This window comes from Zygotorulaspora mrakii, chromosome 3 (genome assembly GCF_013402915.1).
Source record: "Zygotorulaspora mrakii chromosome 3, complete sequence".
Lineage (NCBI taxonomy): Eukaryota > Fungi > Ascomycota > Saccharomycetes > Saccharomycetales > Saccharomycetaceae > Zygotorulaspora > Zygotorulaspora mrakii.
Genome location: NC_050721.1, coordinates 199362 through 222052, shown reverse-complemented (window position 1 = coordinate 222052; position 22691 = coordinate 199362). Strand labels below are relative to the sequence as shown.

The 22691-nt window shown below is 40.7% G+C and overlaps 12 protein-coding genes across 12 annotated transcripts; 6 read left to right on the top strand and 6 right to left on the bottom strand.

Annotated features, from left to right (window-relative positions):
• Nucleotides 1–154: 154 nt before the first annotated feature.
• Nucleotides 155–2725, top strand: STV1 (H(+)-transporting V0 sector ATPase subunit a; the record flags this gene model as incomplete). Its single annotated transcript, XM_037287592.1, has 1 exon — nucleotides 155–2725. One exon carries the CDS (start codon nucleotides 155–157, stop codon nucleotides 2723–2725), a length of 2571 nt encoding a protein of 856 aa, XP_037143487.1.
• Nucleotides 2726–2816: 91 nt separating this feature from the next.
• On the bottom strand, nucleotides 2817–5498 carry LHS1 (Hsp70 family chaperone LHS1; the record flags this gene model as incomplete). Its single annotated transcript, XM_037287591.1, has 1 exon — nucleotides 2817–5498. The coding sequence occupies one exon, from the start codon at nucleotides 5496–5498 to the stop codon at nucleotides 2817–2819; it is 2682 nt and encodes an 893-aa protein (XP_037143486.1).
• Nucleotides 5499–5744: 246 nt separating this feature from the next.
• MUD2 (Mud2p) lies at nucleotides 5745–7301 on the top strand (the record flags this gene model as incomplete). Its single annotated transcript, XM_037287590.1, has 1 exon — nucleotides 5745–7301. One exon carries the CDS (start codon nucleotides 5745–5747, stop codon nucleotides 7299–7301), a length of 1557 nt encoding a protein of 518 aa, XP_037143485.1.
• Nucleotides 7284–8201, bottom strand: BUB2 (Bub2p; the record flags this gene model as incomplete). The annotated part of the gene is made up of 1 exon (XM_037287589.1): nucleotides 7284–8201. The coding sequence occupies one exon, from the start codon at nucleotides 8199–8201 to the stop codon at nucleotides 7284–7286; it is 918 nt and encodes a 305-aa protein (XP_037143484.1).
• Nucleotides 8202–9132: 931 nt separating this feature from the next.
• On the top strand, nucleotides 9133–11022 carry FET3 (ferroxidase FET3; the record flags this gene model as incomplete). The annotated part of the gene is made up of 1 exon (XM_037287588.1): nucleotides 9133–11022. One exon carries the CDS (start codon nucleotides 9133–9135, stop codon nucleotides 11020–11022), a length of 1890 nt encoding a protein of 629 aa, XP_037143483.1.
• Nucleotides 11023–11344: 322 nt separating this feature from the next.
• AAN1 (Aan1p) lies at nucleotides 11345–12811 on the top strand (the record flags this gene model as incomplete). Its single annotated transcript, XM_037287587.1, has 1 exon — nucleotides 11345–12811. One exon carries the CDS (start codon nucleotides 11345–11347, stop codon nucleotides 12809–12811), a length of 1467 nt encoding a protein of 488 aa, XP_037143482.1.
• A 71-nt stretch (nucleotides 12812–12882) lies between these two features.
• On the bottom strand, nucleotides 12883–14052 carry PSG1 (Psg1p; the record flags this gene model as incomplete). Its single annotated transcript, XM_037287586.1, has 1 exon — nucleotides 12883–14052. One exon carries the CDS (start codon nucleotides 14050–14052, stop codon nucleotides 12883–12885), a length of 1170 nt encoding a protein of 389 aa, XP_037143481.1.
• Nucleotides 14053–14947: 895 nt separating this feature from the next.
• On the top strand, nucleotides 14948–15328 carry SEN15 (Sen15p; the record flags this gene model as incomplete). Its single annotated transcript, XM_037287585.1, has 1 exon — nucleotides 14948–15328. One exon carries the CDS (start codon nucleotides 14948–14950, stop codon nucleotides 15326–15328), a length of 381 nt encoding a protein of 126 aa, XP_037143480.1.
• A 13-nt stretch (nucleotides 15329–15341) lies between these two features.
• On the bottom strand, nucleotides 15342–16277 carry SAM37 (SAM complex subunit SAM37; the record flags this gene model as incomplete). The annotated part of the gene is made up of 1 exon (XM_037287584.1): nucleotides 15342–16277. One exon carries the CDS (start codon nucleotides 16275–16277, stop codon nucleotides 15342–15344), a length of 936 nt encoding a protein of 311 aa, XP_037143479.1.
• A 258-nt stretch (nucleotides 16278–16535) lies between these two features.
• RNA14 (cleavage polyadenylation factor subunit RNA14) lies at nucleotides 16536–18503 on the top strand (the record flags this gene model as incomplete). The annotated part of the gene is made up of 1 exon (XM_037287583.1): nucleotides 16536–18503. The coding sequence occupies one exon, from the start codon at nucleotides 16536–16538 to the stop codon at nucleotides 18501–18503; it is 1968 nt and encodes a 655-aa protein (XP_037143478.1).
• Nucleotides 18504–18656: 153 nt separating this feature from the next.
• ARG7 (glutamate N-acetyltransferase) lies at nucleotides 18657–19982 on the bottom strand (the record flags this gene model as incomplete). Its single annotated transcript, XM_037287582.1, has 1 exon — nucleotides 18657–19982. One exon carries the CDS (start codon nucleotides 19980–19982, stop codon nucleotides 18657–18659), a length of 1326 nt encoding a protein of 441 aa, XP_037143477.1.
• A 284-nt stretch (nucleotides 19983–20266) lies between these two features.
• HG535_0C00970 (sugar porter family MFS transporter) lies at nucleotides 20267–22012 on the bottom strand (the record flags this gene model as incomplete). Its single annotated transcript, XM_037287581.1, has 1 exon — nucleotides 20267–22012. One exon carries the CDS (start codon nucleotides 22010–22012, stop codon nucleotides 20267–20269), a length of 1746 nt encoding a protein of 581 aa, XP_037143476.1.
• Nucleotides 22013–22691: the final 679 nt, after the last annotated feature.

The window sequence follows — 22691 nt, the reverse complement described above, 5'->3', positions numbered from 1 at the left end:
GAAAATCTGTTCCATAGTTTTTGGGCAGTTGAAGTGTTGCGATGGCTGAAGAAGAGTCAATCTACCGTAAGTATTACCGTTCATATAAGGAAGTAGACACCTGGCAATAGTAATCATTTATACTGACCAATGATTTCACTTAGGCTCTGCGGATATGACATATGTACAGTTGTACATACCGCTGGAAATCTCCAGAGAAGTGGTATGTCTTTTGGGGAATCTCGGGAACCTCATGATTAGGGATCTGAATCGAGAATTGACTGCATTCCAGAGAGCGTACGTCAATCAGATAAGGAAGTTTGATGACGCTGAAAGATCCATACAATTTATGCAAGAGGTTGTTAACAAGCATTCGGAAAAGACGTGGAAGTACTTCCTGCATACTGACGATGAGGGGAATGCCATCCAGCATCCCAACGTAGCACAATTAGTGTCTACAATGCATACACACTCTCACGACTTTGTTCACGAAGCGGTGGAAGACATCAAAGGGTTCGAAAGTCGGGTTAGACAGATGGACGTGTCGTTATCCAATCTTCGGTTAAGGCTGAATTGTCTCATAGAGCACCGTCATGTAATTTTCGAATGCTCACGATTCCTGGAGGGAAATCCTAATATATTTGGAAGAGTTCGTAGCCAAAACTTAGACGCTGATGAATTTAGACTTACGGAAGAAGACGAGTTGAGTGAAACGCTCAGTGAAACGTTGTCATTTGACGATGATATTGATAATGAAGGAGGTTATGAGCAGCAAACAGGTATGCCATCTTCGAATGAAAATTTCAGCAGATTAGTGCAGGGGTTTCATGATAAATTTATGATAGCAGGGTCCATTAGAAGAGACAAAGTTGAAATTCTGAACAGAATTTTATGGAGATTACTTCGTGGTAATTTATTCTTTCAGCATTTTCAAATCAATGAACCTTTTGTAGAAGACGATGAAAAGGTAGAAAAAGACAGCTTTGTTGTATTTACACATGGTGACACATTGATGAGAAAGGTCAAAAGGGTTGTCGACTCATTGAACGGCAGAATTTTCTCCTTTAATGATCGCTCACACGATACTTTAAATGCTCTGAATGACAAGATATCCGATTTGCAGCAGATAATTTTAACAACCGAGCAAACCTTGCATACAGAATTAGTTTTTGTCGGGGACCAACTGCCAACATGGAAGGCAATCGTTAAAAGGGAAAAATTCATATACGCTACCCTGAATTTGCTTAAACAGGAATCGCAAGGGTTAATCGCAGAAGCCTGGATACCAAGTCTTGAGCTGATTGGTGTAACGAATGCACTGAAGGACTATAGTGATGGTATTGGATCGGAATACAGTACCGTAGTTAGCGTCATTCACACTAATAAGCGTCCTCCCACTTACCATAAGACGAACAAATTCACTCAAGCGTTCCAATCTATTGTCGATGCTTATGGTATAGCTACTTACAAAGAAATAAACGCCGGCTTGGCAGCAATAGTAACATTCCCTTTCATGTTTGCCATTATGTTTGGTGATTTAGGACATGGTTTCATTCTTCTATTGATGGGTATCTATCTTTGGATAAACGAAAAAAAATTCGAAGCCATGAAAAGGGATGAGACGTTTGACATGGCTTTCACCGGTAGATTTGTCATTGTCCTTATGGGGTTATTTTCAATGTACACAGGCTTAATATACAACGATATATTTTCCAGATCGATGTCTCTGTTCCCATCTGGCTGGAAGTGGCCCTCGACCTTCAAAAAAGGCGACTCTATAGAAGCAAAGCAAGTTGGAGTATATGCGTTAGGATTGGATTCAATATGGCATGGTACGGACAATAATCTTATTTTCACAAATTCATATAAGATGAAACTATCCATATTGATGGGTTTCATACACATGACTTATTCTTTCATGTTTTCCTATATCAATTATAGAAATAGAAAATCAGTGGTAGATATTATTGGGAACTTTATACCAGGTTTGATTTTCATGCAGTCCATATTTGGATATCTGTCGTGGGCAATCATTTATAAATGGTCAAAAGATTGGGTCAAAGATGGAAAGCCTGCTCCAGGATTGTTGAACATGCTTATAAATATGTTTTTATCTCCCGGAAAGGTTGATGAACAATTATATCGTGGTCAAGCATTTGTACAAGTAGTGCTTGTTTTAGCTGCCCTGATATGTGTGCCATGGCTTTTGCTCTATAAACCGCTTATGCTCAGAAGACAACATAAGCCAGCATCTAGAATTGCGCTACCACCTGATCATCAAACACAAATGAACTTATTCGAACAGAGTGATCAACCGCAAGATGAAATGATCATTACTGATTTCGGTAATGAAGAGGAACATGAAGAGTTCAACTTCGGAGACGTGATGATCCATCAAGTAATCCATACCATTGAATTTTGTTTGAATTGCATTTCCCACACCGCCTCATACCTTCGTCTATGGGCATTGTCATTAGCTCATGCCCAATTATCCACTGTTTTGTGGTCGATGACAATTGCAAATTCATTTTCAAGTGCCAACTCAGGCTCTCCCATAGCTGTTGCAAAGGTGGTTTTTCTCTTTGGTATGTGGTTTGTATTAACGGTATGCATTTTAGTATTTATGGAGGGTACGTCTGCTATGTTGCATTCACTACGTTTACAATGGGTTGAGGCTATGTCCAAATTCTTCGAAGGTGACGGTTACGCGTACGAACCTTTTTCTTTCAAAAATATTGCGGACTAATCAAATTCAAGAGTAACTGAAGTTTTCAATTAATATGCTAATTATGTAAAATATGTACGAGAAAAAGGCTTGTCAATAGTGTTAATAGTAGCTAAAGCTCGTCGTGGAAAATAGCAGTCAAAGTTTCCGTGGATGTGCTACTAGATAAGCTTGAGGGCTCAAGGGTATCCGTGGCTTCCGAAAACAAGCCACTTGTAGAGTTATTCATTTCTGCCATACTCTTCCTCAATCTTTCTTCTTTTCTCTTTCTAACTTTTTCCAATTTTTGTGTCAATGATAAAAGCTCTCGAAACCGATAATCCTTGCCCATATTAAAAGCATTTATTTTCTTTTCGAATTCGATGCTGACCTCATCAAAAGAGAGCTTCATTTCCAGTAAGTCATCACGATCAGTTTGCTCCAAAGCACCTGACTCAATCATTGTCTCAATCGAGGTGGTCTTCTCTCTCAGAGACGATAATGTCTCATCCCATCCAGCGAGCAGTCTTGCAATATAACTTGGTAAACTTATTTTAGAGTATTCCTCGTGAACATCGAGATCAAACTCGGCAACTTTGTCTTCAATAAGCTCTATAGTGTCATTAACCTGCTGCTTAGAATCGGCCAACTTTTGAGAGAGATTGTTTGATTTCTCCAGCATGTCCTTGAATTGCTTGCCATCTAATGGCTCTGATAGATACTTCAAATATGTTTCTATTTTATTTCTGAGTTTTTGTATCTGAGAGATCTTTTCTTCGATATCACCCTTTTTAAAGTCATCTGCGCCGTCTTCGAGCCATTCCAAATAATCAGGTATCAATTCCGCCAACCTTTCCAAATGAATCTTGGGTCCTGTTTCAATTATATCAGTATTTTCAAGGTAGATTCTCGTTTCATAAAGCAAGGCTTCCAGAGAATTTTTCGCTGCTTCCAGTTCATATCTTTCCTTATCAGTTTTCACAAGGAATGATATATGTTTTCTACATTGATATTTTTCATCTGATGACATGTGTTTTATTGGAGTATCGTCTTTAGTTAGTAAAAGCTTCAATTTGCGAGATGGCTTACCCTTTGAATTTTTTGAAGTATCACTATTAACATCTGTTACATCTTTTTCACTGTCAACACCACTATCACCTACAGAAGAATTTTTCTGACAAATTGCTTCAGCTTTGTCAACATCAAATATTCTGTTATGTGATAAAGTGAAAGTAATGTTGTAAGAAACACCGAGTGGACAGGATTCAGATGTGAAACTTCTCTCTACATCTTTTGTGCTAACCGCGACAGTTTTGAAAATTCTGTCATTTTCGTAAAGATCGATGGTAAATTTATCGTTAGCCTTTTCCAAAGGGTCTATTGTGATGGTTTTCTGAGATGGATACTCTGTACCTCTATGAAAAATAATCTCTTCAGACTCTTCTTGCTGCACTTTAATGCCGTAATTAAAAACGGAACGTTCTATAATGTTTAAAGGTTTTGTTTTGAAGGCATCAAATATTTTTACTCCTCTAACGGTGGCACCGTTGACCGCCGATTCGTCGGCATTAACACTCCTCAATATTTTTTCCTCAGGCACAAATTTGGACAACTGTTCCTGAACGACAGGCACTCTGCTAGACCCCCCTGTCAAGATAATACCGGATAAATCATCTAAATCAATCGGATCGTCCCAAAACTGCGTGCTCAATGCACCTTCAATGGGTCCAGCAATGTCGCGGACACCTTCTTGAATGAACTCCTCGAATTCAGACCTTGAAATCGTCGTCTTGAAGTCAATCTCATCAATGAGAGATTCAATGCTGACATGTGCTTCAGAATTGGCACTTAGCACTAATTTGGCTTTTTCGGCCGCTTGAACGATCTTTGCTAAGGATTTCGGACTCGCGTTGAGTGAGAAAGTTCTGACAGCCTTATGCTGTTCTAAAAATCTATTTTGAATCAAACTTGCAATGTCCAGCGTAAATTTTGAGCCACCTAGACGATCGTTGAAGCCATAACCTCCAATTTCCAAGGTAAGTGGCTCTGTATCATTAATAGGTTGCATAATAGAGAAAAGAGACGCCTTTGTAGAACCGCTTCCCATGTCATACACGATATAATACAACTTTTCTCCAGGAGTGAAATCACGATGTTTGAAGGCAAAGTTGATCAATACGGATAAACCATCGTTGACCAAGCAAGTCTGTAAATTATCGGTGGTTATAGTCCCAACGTCGAGAAGCGCTTTACGTTGATGCTGAGTAAAAAATTCTGGAACAGTCAATGACAATCTATCAACAAAATCAAAACCAGATGGGTCCTTTTCTTTCAAAAGAGAGTTAGCTCTATTTATAATTTCTTGAATGTTCATAGCTACCAGTTCTTCAACGGAGTATTCAGTACCGCGAACTTTGAATGCCAAAGAGTTTCTTTTAGTGTCCACTATCTCAACGCCAGGATGCTCTCTCAAGTAGAGAGTCATATCATTCATATCACTACCAGGTTTACCCAATAGTGGTTTTAGATGTAATAGAGTATCCTTTGGAAATCTTGTTGAAAGGGAACCAACTGACGACCCGAACAATCTTTCTATATCATCTGGATTGCTGCCGAGTTTTCTGATGGCGAGCCCTGATACATCTTTACGTTTAGATTCTGGTGTAAGGATCAATTCCATGGGCGCTTGCGGAGAAACTACCATAGCCTTCAAAAATTGTTGGCCATAGTCAATACCGAGAACAGCCGCTAATGCAGGATTTGTGGTGTGCAGTAAAAATATTGATATGATCCAGAAGACTACAGAGCATCGCATAGTCAAATGGATTTCAAATTAGTAGTTTTTTGTGTACGACAACAATAATTTAATTTTATGTTGGTCACTTTTGGCCTTTGTAGTGCTACGTATCACTTTCAATATTGAAATTTTCAATTCATCTGCGCTTCGACTTAAATACTATTTACATACATATGAAAAAAAAGCACATATTAATTGAATAGTGGCGAATATTCATTAGCGAAGCTCACCAAGAGAGATTTCATTAAGAGTGACTTGCCTACAATGAGTGACCATGAAGCTCTTGAGGATTTGAGGTCTAAAATTATAGCTTCTATGAAACCCAATCAGACGAAGGAGAACGCAGGAAAGCGTGTCACCGCCCCAAGTGATGGTAACAGTGCTGGAGGGAAGAGGCCCCGAATCAGTGAGTTGCCTAAAGGGCCAAGAAATGGTTCAAATACCTATGCATCACCAAACGGTACCTCCCGAGTGAACGAACCGAGGACCCAGAGCAGATATGGAGGTGCGATGGGGCATCATGACGGCAGGCGGTCTACATCGCGGTTCAATAATCATGATAGAGCATTTACAGGACAATCTGTGAATATGTATGGTAGCGGTGGGTCTTATCAAGAGCCAAATAATGAACATTTATCTGCAACTTCAAATTATCAACGTCCAGGTAATAGTTTTTTACAAGGTGTTGCCCCGATTGACCAGAGAAGAAGAATGAGACCTACCAGATGGGATGTAACTCCGAAAGGTTTTGAAAAGGTTCCAGCCGAGAGGGCCAAACTTAGCGGGTTATTTCCTCAACCTGGTCAACCGCAAGAACTAGATAGATACAAGCTAGAGCGAGTCGCCATTCATGGTGGTACCAAGAGCAGAAGAACAAGAATTTTATTTGACGACGCAACAAGCAATAACCTTACAATATCGAGAATGACTTGTAGACTAGTGATTGAGTTTCCTGTTGGTAAAAATTGGAATGAACGTGAATTAGAGCGATTTTTGACGAAGTTTGTAAAATCGCTTGGAGAACAATACGAAATGAAAAAAATCTCTTCTGAATCAAATTTTGCTTTGATAGAATTCAACTCACCAGAATGTACAACTTTGGTTTTTGCAAGTAGATTGTATATAATTCGGGAAGCAAAACTAGAAAATGCTACGTGGAAAAGACCAAATGAGTATGTTCAACAACTAGATCATCCGGATCGATTATGTGCTCCAGATATAATTGCGTTACAGAGCTTGAATGATGAAGAGGAGATAGAAAAAATGTTGAATGAAAACGAGATAAAATTCAATTCTTGTCAACCTATATTTCTAATGGAAAATGGCGGATCTAAATTATTCACCGGTTGTGCAGTGGTAGAACTTTCAGAGATTGATGAGGATAAATTGAATAATTTAAAGAATGTTTCATGGTTCAAACCAAATTATAGCAAATTATCTCAAAACAGCAGTGCGATAAATTTCCAAACGTTACCACTATTGGTAGCAGAGGCAAAAAGGCCAAATTCAAAAGTTATCAAAATTTTTAACTGTGTGGATCCATTAGACTTAAAGTATGTACCGTTCCAGGAGGAGATAGAGGAAACTTTAAGGGAGATGCTGAACGACGTAGAAATTATATGGATGAATAAACCAAACGTCAATTACAGATTAAATTTTGAAAACATTGGTGAGGACATTGGTAATATCTATGTCAAGTTCAAAACAACGGAAGCAAGTGAAAAGGCAATGGCAGATTTGCCGGGTAAAAAAATAAATGGCAGAACTATGCTTTGTTCATATTTTGATGAGGATGACTTCAATCTAATAAGGTACAACTAAATTCGGATCAGCTAAGTGCTGAACCAGCAGGTTGTAGATTTCGGAGGGAATTTTGGCAACGAAACCTACGCCAAGTTTAATTATTTCATCAGCATCGAAATGAGGCAGCTCTCGCGTGAGAAGATTCATTGGCGACTCCGACTTCAAGATTTTTGATCTAATTTGCACCAAAAGGGCAACAACAAAAAGGATATTCATGTGAAACCCGTAGGCGAACATGAAGTCCCAGAGCTTGCAAACCTGCTCCAAAGGTTTGTTACAGCTCGATAACGTCAGTATGGAAGGAATACCATATATCTCTGCTGTTAAAAGGTTATCACTCAGAAACTTACTCAGTTTCGGATCTATTATCTTGAGGCAGATATCCAGCAGTTTCGCACCCTTATGAACCCCTGATAAATTATTATTCAAATAAGTTGGTATAATAGAGTAGCATAGCGTCGAAAATAACTGAAAAGCCATTGGCTCACTGGGGCACGAATACAGCAGGGGGGCCAGCAGAACGTTCATCCCCTGAACATAAGTACTGACCTGGAAACTAGGGTCCTGCTCCTTCAACTGCAGACTTTGCCAGGCAAAGCACGACAAACACCTTATCAGCGCATCCTCCGATACGAGATTGATGAATTTTGAGTCTGTCTGCAGCGTTCTAAATGTATCATTTTTTATCTTCTGTATTATTGGAGCCTTCACCGCCCCCCGTTGCAGCAGCGACAGATAGATCTGCGTCGACCTCTCCATCGACGTTCGCGAAAGGATCGACCACGTATAGCAGCGCAAGCGTTGTTGCTGTCTGTCGGTATTCGCAGGCAGCCCTTCGCTAAGAATCAGATATCGCAGCTGCGCCAGCGAGCTGTGAATGATCAGCGGCGGTTGCGATATGAACTTTTCCACAGACATAACCACGCGCAACACCAAGAGGGCTCCGTATACCGCCCACAACAAGCATCTGCGAGATGCGATCTGAACTTCACATCTGCTCGATATTACTGTTTTATGTATCTAAATAAACACCTGATGCTATTTTTCACTACTCCGGACACCACCTAGCTCCGGACACTGCCTCCCTGCGCGTGTCCGGCAACCCTGCTCCCCGGACACTCGCCCGAGCCGGGTAAGTAGGCACCTCACCGTGGCCACAACTGGACACCCTGTTTTCAGTTCCACACCAAATAATTGGCATCTAAGAAACTCCACAGCCTTGTCCAGCCCGTTGTGCACCCAGAAAACACCTTCAATCCGGCGCACAACACTGCCGTTCTCCCAACCTTCCGGCAGGCCTCTTCGTACTGCACTGTGCTGTGCAGCGGTCTGGTAGATGCTGATAGGCCCGAAAAAAAAAAGTCGGTAATGTTAAGAGGTACCTCTATACGACGCAGTAACGGCTGCCGATATTCGTCCGTCGTCGCGCATTGCACCCTGAAATAGGTTGAATTCAGGTCAAAACAGCCCGCAAGAGCATGGATTTGGATAAAAAAGGGCATTGATCGTAGTAGATGGGCTCGAAATGTCGTGGATTAACAGTGGATTTTGTACACCATCTCTATGGTTGAATGATGGGCGCCAATGGTTGATTTCCACCTGGTTTCCTGTAATGTTCGTGCAGCGCACGTCAGGAAATTGGGATTGATGGGCAATATATAGAAAAACGTCTGTGCATATCCGTAGATATATATATCAGTTGCTGATTGCTCGTAATTTGCTCTTCTGGGTCGGTTTTGTTCTTGGCTTATTCGTTTTGTTGTTGTGGTTCGACACGGCTGTTGTTATCGGATACTGTATTATCACAATTGCACGGCAGAGCCATCTTCGATCCTCGGCTGGAGTTAATATGAATTTTTCATATCTATTTTGTATATTGGTGTCGTTGAGTTGGGTGAATGCGGCAACGCACACCTTCAACTGGACCACGGGTTGGACCTTGGCCAACCCAGACGGAGTGTTCGAGAGACCTGTTATCAGTTGCAACGGCGAGTTCCCATGGCCTGACATCCGGGTGCAGAAGGGCGACCGGGTGCTTGTGTACCTGACCAACGGGTTCAATGACACTCAGACTTCGATGCATTTCCACGGTCTTTTCCAAAACGGTAACAATCAGATGGATGGAGTGCCATTGCTCACCCAGTGCCCAATCGGCCCTGGTCAGACTTTCCTGTACAACTTCACGGTGGAGAGCAATTCGGGTGCTTACTGGTACCACTCGCACACGGAGGCGCAGTACGAGGATGGTATGAGAGGAGCCTTCATCATCGACGATGGTGAAAACAACGAGAATTACCCATATGAGTACGACGAGGAAGTCGTTCTTTCCCTGAGCGAATGGTACCATGACAACGTTGCTACCCTACTACCGCAGTTCTTGAGTATATTCAATCCCACAGGTGCTGAACCAATTCCTCAAAACTTGATCATCAACGACACGAGGAACTTGTCCTGGGAAGTTCGCCCAGATACCACGTACCTATTAAGAATTATAAACCTTGGTGGCTTCGTTTCGCAGTACTTTTGGATTGAAGATCACGAATTTGACGTCGTTGAAGTCGATGGTATCACAGTTGAAAGGAATACGACAAATATGATTTACATCACGTCCGCTCAACGTTATACTGTTCTATTACACACGAGGAATGATACTTCAAGAAATTATGCTATTATGCAAAAGTTTGACGACACAATGCTTGATGTGATTCCAGACGATTTGGAATTGAACGCTACTTCCTCACTGACATATAATACTTCAGCACCACTTGCTGAACAAAGTTACGTTGATTCTATCGATGACTTCTTGGATGATTTCTATCTGGTTCCTCTAAGCAGGGATGCCTTATTGCCGGAACCTGATATCAGAATAACTTTAGACGTGGCGATGGATAACTTGGTAACAGGTATTAATTATGCCTTCTTCAACAACATCACCTATGTGGCACCTCTAGTTCCTGCTCTGGCTACGGTTCTGAGCGCTGGTGAAAATGCAACCAATCCGGAGATTTATGGTTCAAACACACATAGTTTTGTCCTTGACGAGGATGACGTGGTTGAAATCGTTTTGAATAATTTGGATACTGGTAAGCATCCTTTCCATTTGCACGGTCACGTTTTCCAGACAATTATAAGAGACAGGACTTATGATGATGCGATTGGTGAAGTTCCTGTTCCATTCAATGAATCTGATCATGCTGAATATCCACAATATCCAATGCTAAGAGATGTTTTGTACGTTAATCCTCAATCAAATTTCGTCATTAGATTCAGAGCCGATAACCCAGGTGTTTGGTTTTTCCATTGTCATATCGAATGGCATTTGGCTCAAGGTTTGGCCATCGTGCTTGTTGAAGACCCACTCGGTATTCAAGCAAACTCATCTCAAGAATTGACTGCTTCTTCACAGGCTGTCTGTAATGCTATCAATATGCCAATAACTGGTAATGCTGTTGGTAACAGTACTGATTTCTTCAATCTGGCTGGTGAACCCGTTCAACCAAATACTATCCCAACAGGCTTTACCGCAAAGGGTATTGTCGCTATGGTCTTCTCCTGTCTTGCAGGTGTCCTTGGTTTGATAACTATTACTATTTATGGTCTAATGGAGCAAACCCACGTTGAGGAGGATTTTATTGAAGATATGATGATAGATCCCGCCACTGTGCTCGAAGAAGACGACTCTTCTAATTCTAACACAGCTGAAAAATCCGGGGCTGAGCCAACGGTTCGCGAATATTAATTGTTAATTGATCATTGACTTTTTTTCTTTACACATTGCAAATTCGCTTAATAGATTTTGTATATAAATTTTAACTCATTCATACTAATACAATAATATATCTATGTACTTTTCAAGTCAACAATTAGGCTAATTAGACTACTGTGACAATCCGTAATTTGTGACGCCTCTCGTTTTTTTCTTATTTTTTTTCAAACTTCACCTTTTTCCGTAATTCGACATCACAGCGGCAGAGGTGATAAAATGCTATGGATACATTTTACAATATAAAACAGAAAATAGTGAAAGAGATTGACTTTCAAGACGTCTTTGGGTGTGTTACATGCTGGTTTCACCGAAGGAACCTGGCTCTTTCAAGGTGAGCGACAACAAAAACGATGCTTGTAGCCACAAAGCTTATTCAATGTCTCAGGAATCTGTAGGAAACTCAAATGAAAATTGTTCCAAAAGGGTCAGAAATATCCGTACTAGAAGGCCAAGATTCAGATTCAGGAAGGACATGAAAACAGATGGTACATGTTACAATCTAATAACCTCTATTGAGTACTTGAATGAAAAATATGGTATCAGAAAGACGCACTATATCGAAAAATTTCTTAAATGCATTCACAAAAAAATGGATCAAGGTGTTAATAGAATCAGTAATGACTACGTCGAGAGGCTGGACCCATGGGCTAAAGTTAAATTTTTCCTTTTGCTGATTATGCTTTCACAAAGAGGTGGACCTGAGTATTGGATGGACAAGAATGATCAAGAGAAAGATATTTCTTCAAACGTTAAACAGAACCAGCAAGAAATCAAAAAAAAAGGAAGTAGTATGGAAAACAACTTTTTCTCCCTGACAGAACATATAATGAGGCAAAATATCAATCGTGAGTTTACAGAAAGTACGTACGATGAAAACTACGTTTTCTCAAGTATTTGGGCTAACTTCATGGAAGGTTTGATAAATCATTATTTGGAGCAAATAATCGTACCTCGTTCGGAAATGAAAGTGTGTCAACAATTGTATAAACCTATGATGAAAATCATATCACTGTACAATGAGTACAATGAATTGATGGAGAAAAGCGAGCGCAATGGCTTTTTACCTTCTATGACTGAAGATGACAAACTAGAAGACGGAGAAAGGGAAACCACTGAAGATGACAAACTAGAAGACGGAGAAAGGGAAACCACTGAAGATGACAAACTAGAAGACGGAGAAAGGGAAACCACTGAAGATGACAAACTAGAAGACGGAGAAAGGGAAACCACTGAAGCCAATAACACTGGTGACTCTAAAGAATCAGATAAAGCTCAAAACAAAGATAATGTAACACAAGAACGTCTACAAAGAGCGCAAAAATTGCTATGGCAGGCGCGGCAAGATATACCAAAAACTATTAGTAAAGAATTGACTTTACTCTCAGAAATGTACTCAACATTGTCTGCTGACGAACAAGATTACGAATTGGATGAGTTTGTTTGTTGTGCAGAGGAGTATATAGAACTGGAATATTTACCAAGCCTAATTGATGTACTTTTTGAAAATTGCGGTACTATGCAGTTTTGGAAAATCATGATTGTTTTAGAACCCTTTTTCTACTATATTGAAGATGTTGGTGACAATATAGGAGAAGACGATGAGATTGTGGCTGAAGACGATATCGGAGACGAACTGTACGATACGGGCTTAGCGAGTAATGAGGCCGATCTCGACAGAATGGATCAGAAGTTCAAACCCGATCAACGGGTTGTGATTCTGGAGAAAATATGTGAGGTCGCCGCAAGACAAAAGTGGATTTAAAAACTATATAAATACATATAAAATTGTAAATTTTTCACTAACGAGCTCTTTGAATGAAACAATAAAGAAGGCTAATGTTGCTTACCTGGCTTATAGCTTGGTAATTCCGAGTACTTATGATTTTTTGTATTTCTGAACTTCTTCATTTCGGAGACTTTACCCAATACACGATGTTTCTTCTTCATTGCCTTCTGAGTAATATCAGAAAAATCTCTGTAACCGTGATTTGCATACAGGAAAAAATACATCAAAACTAATGCAATAATGACAACAGTAGGCATTGTGATTGCAACGTACCACCATTTATTACCCGTGATACCGGCGTCTTCAAGGGCCCTTTGTTCTTTAGTTTTTCGGGTGACAGCTGAGCCTTTATCGATGTAAACAGCGATACCTTTATCCAAGGGATCAAATTCCTCGTCTGGAACATTTTCTGGCTGAACAGATATCACGATCTTACGCCTACGGAGATCACCAAGCCATTCGTTTTCAATCTCAAAGGGATACACACCATCGACGTTTTTCAACCACTCACTAGTGAAGAAGGATGAAACCTCCCGTTTCTTAAGTCCCTTTTCATGATAGCTTTCAGTGACATGGGAGAAATGCACTCGAACGTTTTCGACCACCTCATCAGAATCTTCATCTCTAAAGAAATTCGTGTACCAAGTTGCGAAGAAGGTGTCACCTTGTTTCAGCGTCTGACCTTCTTCAGGAGTACAGAATGGCTCACTGGGGACATCTTTTGTAATACCCTTATTGACATAGCGGTCCGGAGTACATCTAATTATAGGGTTTAATGACACGTAAGTATCATCTTCATTTATGAACTCTTCCTCTTCATGAGGTGGCCCGTCGGGATCCATATTGTGTGCCTTCAACTCCTCATATGAATATGTACGGGTAGTTACAGTCTGGAAATAAGTCGAATATGTTGGACTTCCATTTTCCAGACGTCCATTCTTGAGCTTCGGCTTTATAGTTTTTGGTCTACCATTACGTTCCAGAGAAACCCACGGTTGTAATGGATCTGTCGTAGCCAACGGTTTAGCAGAAAAGGTGACACCACCAATAACGGTTGGAGTCACAATCTCTTTTACACTGCCGTATACTGTCCGATGCCATGGCTTAGGTTCCTCGGAAGTAGTGGCCTTGTCCTTCGGATTGATCTGCTGCCTAGCACCTTGGACACTTAGACAAAGAGACGCCAAAGCAAGTAATGATGGTAAACAACCCCGCATTGAAATCAAAATTCAGCTTCAGAGTTATGAATAGTACCGAGCAATGCGAATGCGAACTCCTCACTTTGTGGCACAATGTGACTTTTTTATATAATACTTGAAATTTCTTAAATCTTCTTCCGAGTGAATAAATCGTCAATACACTGCGGACTCTTAAAGAAAAACCTGAACGACTAGTAAACAGAACAAAAGATGGTCTTGCCAACTCTTTGTACTCCACTTATATCTACCTGTGCAAGAACAGTAGCCCGTACTAGGATATGCCATTGATTTTGCTGTAGCTCTTACAAATTTTTAATGGATAAATGTGAGAAGCAAGAGTAAGGTTGATTCGACAAAGAGAGCACTTGCCACTTCTTTATCGGAAGTAGTTCCACATGTACAACTGTAAATACGATGGTCCACATACCTGCACTAGGGGTCACTTCCACAATGTGCTTCAAATTGATTGAGATTGCGCAAGATACGTTCCGAGCAAAATCGTGTCATACTGCGGGAACCCTTGCGGATAATTACCAAGACCTGCGTAGCGTTTCAAAGTTGAAATGCCCATATTTTTCTTAGAGCACACTTCAATCATCCTCAAAGAGACCTTATAGATAGTGCTAGTGTGGGAATGCTACACGGAGATCTTGCTTGCCGAATCAGAGTTCGAGAACCTTCACTGGTGGCGAAGGGAAGTGTTCATAATCAGGCTTCCAGAATGCCGCGTGCTGCTCCTGCAATAGCCTTTAATGGGTAAAACAGTCCCATCTGTTTAGTCGTAGAAAACAGTTCACTGCTCTTGTTGAAGCTTCCACAAGTTCGCCTTTAGGAAAAAAACAGGGCAAGAAATGGATGCTCATCTCGCGGAAGAGCAGGCTTTAGAACAGTGCAGGCTGGGTATATAATTGTTATGGAGACTAAGGATAGGGCAGAATATATCGTGCAACTGGTACGGAATAATTTATTATATTATCAGCTATGGACCAATGTGTGTGTCAACGCTGAACAGCTAAATTGGCGTGGTCAAATTTTTCAAGTGATCACAGGAAGACCTTCTCATAAGTTAAGCAATGACGCCGCAGCAGAAGGGGATACCAAGTTAGAATGCGTACTACCCGTGGAGATGTGTGATTATAAAAATAGTGATTTGACATTGGAATGTTTGGACCAAGTCTTTACAAAATTGTGCAATAAAGATTGCAAAAGACTTACACTGGCAATTGTGAATAATGATGGGACAGTGATGTTCTATTTCGTTTATAAAGGTATACACAAACCAAAGAGGAATTGAAAAGTTTTTAGGCTCATTTGATGTATCTGCGTACTAGGTTGTAAACTGCCATGACAACATTGCCCTGTTCTTGGAAGTTAGGCTTTCTCTCAGGAATTAACGAGTCGGAATTAGAACAAGCCAGCAGCTGTTTCTGTAAAGTGTCGAAAAAGTCTGTTCCAAGGGCATGCGAGAGGTGCTTCGATATTTTTTGGCCGTCCGGGAGTTGTAGTTGGACGTATATATTAGCCCACATGAGCAGGTCTGCTGGAATGATTTTCTCAGAAAAAGAACGTTCTCTAATTTGTATCCACGTTTTCAAACGTTCGCTGAGTTTATTTAGATAAACCAGGTTCCGTTTCACCTCCTGTAGAGCTTCTTTGTCCATTGTTTTTTGTTGTTGTGTGACCTTAAACGCCTTCGATTGTGCCAAATCAGATGGATCCAACGACTGGACGACAGGCTCATGAGTATCTGGATCGTCTTCATGACTTGCGTACTGAATGATGCCGCTGCATTCGCGTGCTTGTGTTCTATAGTTTGCAGGTGTGTTATACCACATAGGCCAATATAACAATTGAGTAAACGCATTTCGTGTAAACTTCTCATAGTTCTGTCTATTTAGGTATAACTGATACTCGGTAAGAGATGTTAACTGAGTAGTTGTAAATTGCAATAATGCACTTTGAAGGAGTTTGTCACCATGATCATCACTGCGATCCTTGGTCAACGACTCTATGATGTTTACAAAGCCAGAAACTTTACTGCCGCTTTCGTCGATCAGAACTGGTAATTCTTGCTCTGGCGACAGATCTGTATTGTTTGTAAAACATATGTCTATATTTTGAACATTTTTCTCTTGTGTGTACTGTCCATTGAGAAACCAAAACAGTGCTATAGATTCGGGAGAAACTAAACTTGGCTTGCCGTCAAGTCCCCACATATGAACAGTAATATGCCCCAAAACCATCTTGCAGAGCTGCGATACCTCAATTGGTCACATTTACATTTTAATTCTTGATTCTTCAATGATTCGTGAATTCCTGTATAGTGAAAAACCATAAGTTACCCTTCCGCAAGCGGTTTTCATGAAAGTTGAATTGAAATTTACATGCCTGAGCTCAAAATAAATGGGGTTTCAGTCCACAGCTACTGGATTTAACAGAAGGTGGTTCTTGACAAGCTTATTGTTTGATTAGTGCTACTGCCGGGTGTGTGTGGACATAAAATGTCAATTAGCGGAACACCAGAGCTTTCAGAAGGGGCTAATAACAAGTCATTAACGCCGCCTACCTCAGGCTCTACTAGAGATCCAAGCGACGTGGAGGGAACTTTACATGATAAGATTGCTTCTGATCCTTGTAATATTCTTGTCTATCTGGAATTGGTCCAGCGGTACGAGTCGAAAGACGCATACGATGAGTCTCGTAAGGTTTACGAAGAGCTGCACAAGCGATTTCCCCTCTACTCGCCTCTATGGACGTTGCAACTGAGAGGCGAGCTGCAAAGAGATGAATTTGAGACTGTCGAAAAACTTCTATCCCAATGTCTCTCAGGAGAATATGCTAATAACGATATAGCGTTATGGTCTACTTACTTAGATTATGTGCGTCGTAGAAATAATCTGATTACTGGAGGACAGGAAGCGAGAGCAGTAGTTCTGAAAGCATTTGATTTAGTTGTGGAAAAATGTGGCATCTTTGAACCACGTTCTTCCCATTTTTGGACTGATTACCTAAGCTTCTTGGAACAGTGGAAACCTGTTAACAAATGGGAAGAGCAACAACGGTTAGATATGCAAAGAAAACTTTATAAGAAGATGTTATGTGTGCCGTTTGAAAACATAGAGAAGATGTGGAACAAATATACACAGTGGGAACAGGAGGTAAATTCATTAACTGCGAGAAAATTCATTGGTGAGTTGTCTGCCGATTATATGAAAGCCCGTTCGGTATACCAAGAGTGGTCTCTTTTGACAAAGGGGCTAAAGCGATCAATTCCATCAAGCTTGAATACTGCCAACAAGAATACGATTCCACAATCAGCAGAGTTCTTTGATCCTGCCCAATTACAAATATGGCTCAAATGGATTAGATGGGAGAAGAAAAATAAACTTGAGTTACCAGAAGAAGTTTTGAAGGCAAGAATAATATACGTTTACAAACAGGGTATTCAGCATATGTTATTTTCGGCTGAAATGTGGTACGATTACGCTATGTATATTACGGACGTTTCTGAACGTCAACAGATACTATATACAGCGGTCTTGGCTAATCCTTCTTCACCTTCACTCACATTCAAACTTGCAGAATGTTATGAGGTGAATAACAATTTTGAAATAGTGCAGAAGTGTTTCGAGGACTGTGCTCAGAGCTTACTGTCGAAATATCATTTGGCCATGGTCCGCCAGGACGAAACATTAATTTACAAGCAAAGAAAAGAGTTGACATTTGTTTACTGTGTATATATGAACTCAATGAAAAGGCTATCGGGGTTATCAGCTGCTAGGTCTGTGTTTGGTAAATGCCGGAAATTGAAAAATATTCTGACCCACGATATTTACATTGAAAACGCCTACTTAGAATTCCAAAATCAAAACGATTATAAAACGGCCTGTAAGGTTTTGGGACTGGGATTGAAATACTTTCAAACTGACTCATTGTACATTAACAAATATTTGGACTTTTTAATATTAACAAACAGAGATGCACAGATAAAAATTCTCTTTGAGACCTCGGTTGACAAAGTAAAGGACCTGGAGGCTTTGAAATCCATTTATAAAAAAATGATAAGCTATGAATCAAAATGCGGCAGTCTGAATAATGTGTATCTACTTGAGAAAAGATTTTTTGACCGTTTCCCCGAGGAGAATCAAATTGAAACTTTCACAGACCGCTATTTAATTCAAAATCAAAATTTAATAAAGAAATTGGAATTAACCTATATGGATGATGAACCATCATTTTCGGGGGATACCTCTGACATAATTACAAAATCATCAAAAAGGTTCCGGGAAAGTCAGGAGTATAATCAAGCCAATAAAAAAGCCAAACAAGGCCCACTCATCCCGTCAGAAATTATTGATCTTCTTGCTATACTTCCAAAACGCCAATACTTCAAATCCGCTCTATTGGATCCGCAAAGTATGATAAACTACTTAAACGAACAAGTAGAGCTGCCAAAGGAGGCACAATAAGTAAATAAAGGACTTTAATAAAGCTGTATTATTATAAATAAATGCTCTTCACAATTCTATATTTTGTAGAAGGCATTCCAGTACAATGTATCAGGTCGAGCAGAAAGTTCATAAGGACTCATGTAATTTGAATTGCTTGAGCGCTTTGAAACTTCAAGAACGGTAATCACCATTGATGGTAACATATTCATGAGACAAGTCACAAGTCCAAAATTGAGCCTCTTCGGTACCTGTTCCTAGATCCACGGAAACTTCAAGATCGGGCAGAGCCAAAATTTCGGACGCTCTCTCTTCGTCAATGTTTAATTGAGGAACACCGTTGACGACAAGCTTTAACTCATGGGGTTGTGAGTCATCTGTCGCTACAAAGCTAACATTAATTTTATCGGTGTCCAGAGAGCGCAAATTACCCAGTTTGGCATAACCAATAGCGCACAGAATTCTACCCCAGTTTGCATCTTGACCATATAAGGCGCATTTGACGAGCATGGAATTTGATATAGATTCTGCTATAATCTTTGCATCTTGAAATTGATAAGCATTTTTGACATTAACGGTCACAAATTTTGTGGCACCTTCACCATCTCGAACGACCAATTTAGCCAACCTTTGACCAAATTCCGTAACCTGCTGTTTAACTTCTTCAAATTCTGATGACTTCTGTGTAATTTCAGGTATTTCTACGGCACCATTTGCGATCATACAAATTGTATCATTGGTGCTCATGTCACCGTCGACAGAAATACAATTGAAGGAACGATCCGTGGAGTGCGTCAACATGTTTTGCAGCGCCTGACTTTGGATTGGTAAATCAGTAACTATGTAACCCAAAAGAGTTGCCATGTTCGGACAAATCATACCTGCACCTTTAGCCATACCTGTCAATGTATATTTGACACCACTTGTTAAAGTAAATGTAGATGTGATCAATTTGGGGAAGGTATCCGTAGTGCAAATCGATTTCGCAATATTAAGCCAAGATTCAAAGTCATTATTGAATTTATTCTGTTTGAAAATGTCTTCAATCCCCTTTGAAATCTTATCCATTGACAATCTCTGACCAATCACACCAGTTGACATCACTAAAGTCGAATTTTTGGAGTTTATCTCCTTATCAACAAGATTTACCATATTTTCAGCATCTTTCATACCGAGTTCACCTGTCACGGAATTTGCACAGCCAGAATTGACCACAATTGCATTAATACCTTTACCGTTCGTTGATTTAAGAATTCTTTTGCAGGTCAAAACAGGAGCTGCTTGAAATTTGTTTGTGGTAAAAACAGCCGCGGCAGAGGATTCGTAGGACTTATTAACATTCAAAAGCACTCCTAGATCCAAATTACCATTTTTCTTCACTCCAGAAGCTACGGCAGCTACTTTGAAACCTTTAGGAAAGACTCCTGTCTTCGGAACATACAGAGCGTACTTGTCAATCGCTTTGCTTGCTTTTTGAAATATAACCGAATTGACTTTCATTGCTGAGTTAATCAATGACGGATACCCAATGTATGTATATAAATCGATGATAAGCAAGAATCAACTAAATAAACTTTTTTTTTTTTTTTCAGCGTGGCTAAACTTTTTATAGATACCACAGACGCTTCATTAATTGCCCGACAGTGCCTGCAAAATTTAAAAAGATAAGAATAAACTAAAATTAATGTATATTATTATGACTATTATGTAGGTATTAAATTGAAATGCTTCGTTAAATTGGTATAACTTTGAAGAGAGCAAGAGATCTGGTACTTAGCTCATAATCATGTTACTGGCGCCACTGGTTGAGCATCCGCGGGTTTTTCATTATTTGCAGAATCATTTGATGACTCATCTTCATCATTAGATTGAGTTTGGTTTCTGGTAAATAAAGCATAGCCATTAACACCAGTATCCTCCTCTTTTTCCTCCATGAAATCTTCCTTCTCCAAGTCATCGTCGTATAATCCCAATGCGTTTGCCTGGTCATCAATTTCTTGTAACGATAACTTGGGCAGATTGTTGGCAACTCTCCAAGGTTGAGTACCATCTTCGTGGGCTTTGGCAAATATAATGTCGATTTCCTCCAAAGTCCTACCAGCTGTTTCTGGGTAAAAGAAGAAAATGACTGGAATGTATAAGTAGTTCATAATAGCGAAGAACAAATAACAACCCCAGGTGGATTGATTAATGAAAATTGGCGTAAACATGACAACAGCGAAGTTACACAACCAATTGGTACATGTAGAAAAGGCATTTGTTGATGCACGAACCTTCATTGACGCAATTTCAGGTGGATAGACCCATGGTAGGGATAACAGTGCCATACCGAAGAATGTGATGAACAAAAATAGACCAACAGCAGCACCTTTTGCGTTTTCTTCAGTCGCTCTGATTAAGCATGCAAATGTGATTGTAAATGACATAGCCTGACCGGTGGCTCCTAGTAAAAATAATTTACGTCTTCCCAATTTCTCAATCAAAAAGAAGGACCCGATTGTAGAAAGTGCGTAGACAGTCGAAAATACTGCTCCCAAAATCATAGATAACCTTGGCTCCAGTCCGATTGTTTCGTGAAATAGAACCGTCGAATAATAAATTGCGGCATTACAACCGGTGAACTGTTGAAAAAACTGAGTTGAAGCTGCAACTAAGGCCCTTTGTAAGTTTTGAGATTTCCCTTTTGAGAATAAATTGGATATAGAATTCTTTTCATTCTTCGTTCTATTGACGTTATCATGAAGCATAGTAACTTCGGCTACGATACGGTCGTCAGTGGGCTCGACGTCATCAAGCGTACCTAGGACCTGGCATGCCTCATCGGTTCGGCTTTGAGAGATCAACCAACGAGGTGATTCCGGCAGATTTATCACACAGACGAGTAAAAGCAGCGCAAATAAAATTTGCATTGACACAGGGAATCTCCACTGAACCGACGTCTCGATGTAGGAAAACCCAAAATCGATCCAGTACGCAAGCATGGTACCAAATGCGATTGTGGAACCCTCCAGGTTGACCAGAAGACCTCTGTTTTCCGGCTCAGACATTTCAGACTGCCAAACTGGGATCGTCGACGTGTTCAAACCAGTACCTACACCGGTGATGACTCTGCCAACGATGAATTGACCCAGCGACCAGTAACCGCGGAACGCGGTGGTGGAAATCGTCGCACCCACAATCGTGATAATCGATCCCATGATGATAAGTGGCTTTCTGCCCAGTTTTTCACCCCAAAACATGACAAACAACGAACCAACAAAACAACCCAACTCGTAACAAGATGTCGTCGCACCCTGCACAACCGTGGCGTGTGTGTCGTTGTCGCCGTTCTGCTTGGTGGCAGGGAACTCATAGTTAAACTGCGTACCGGTGATAAGACTGGCCATCAGACCCTGGTCGTACCCGAAAAGCGAAAACCCGATCATCGATGTCGCCGTCACCATGATACGCAAACGCTTACCGCTGATCCCCCAATGACTCGTTCTATCCAAGAAACCTGCCTTTATTTTTGACATTGTATTCTGCACCATGATTGCATGCAATTTGTCTGTCTCGCTATCCCTGACCTTCTACTACAGCTAGCACCAAGAACATGATCCTAAATTGCATCTAAACACCAGAACTTTCTTCTCTTTTATATATGCAGAAAAATCATAATATTTACAACTGGCTGTTAACCTTCATCAGTTACAACTGCCATCAGGACAAATGGGACAACCGGGAGGAGAAATGTCTTCGCTTCCAGTTGCAGAAGGGCCAAGAAAGACGCTTCTTTTCTTCTTCTTTCTGTGTTGTCTCATTTCATTTGAGATCTCTCGGTATACGGATATTTGCTACGAGTCCCCATAGTGGAAACGTTGCTCTTTGCTTTGCAGGTTGTGATGCAATTAGCGGAACAGTAAGCACATCGTTACATAACTGCGCTAGCAGTTAGCAATGCAGTTAGCAATGCAGTTAGCAAAGCAGAAACAGATGCCAAGGTAGACGCCAAGGCAGGAGGGCCGGCAGAGAAATCTTCGAAGGGCCCTTGCTGCCCGTAGATACGGTCCCACCAAGAGGATATGCGCGGGCTCTCCGAGCTTTGTACGGCAAAGCGGCAAAAATATGACGAAATTCGTGCAGTGTGACGTGTGACGTTTTCGGCGTCTGCGGGTCCGTCTGGGGCGCATGCTGCGTCCCGGGAATACGTGCCCCTCCGCCCTGCGGTTG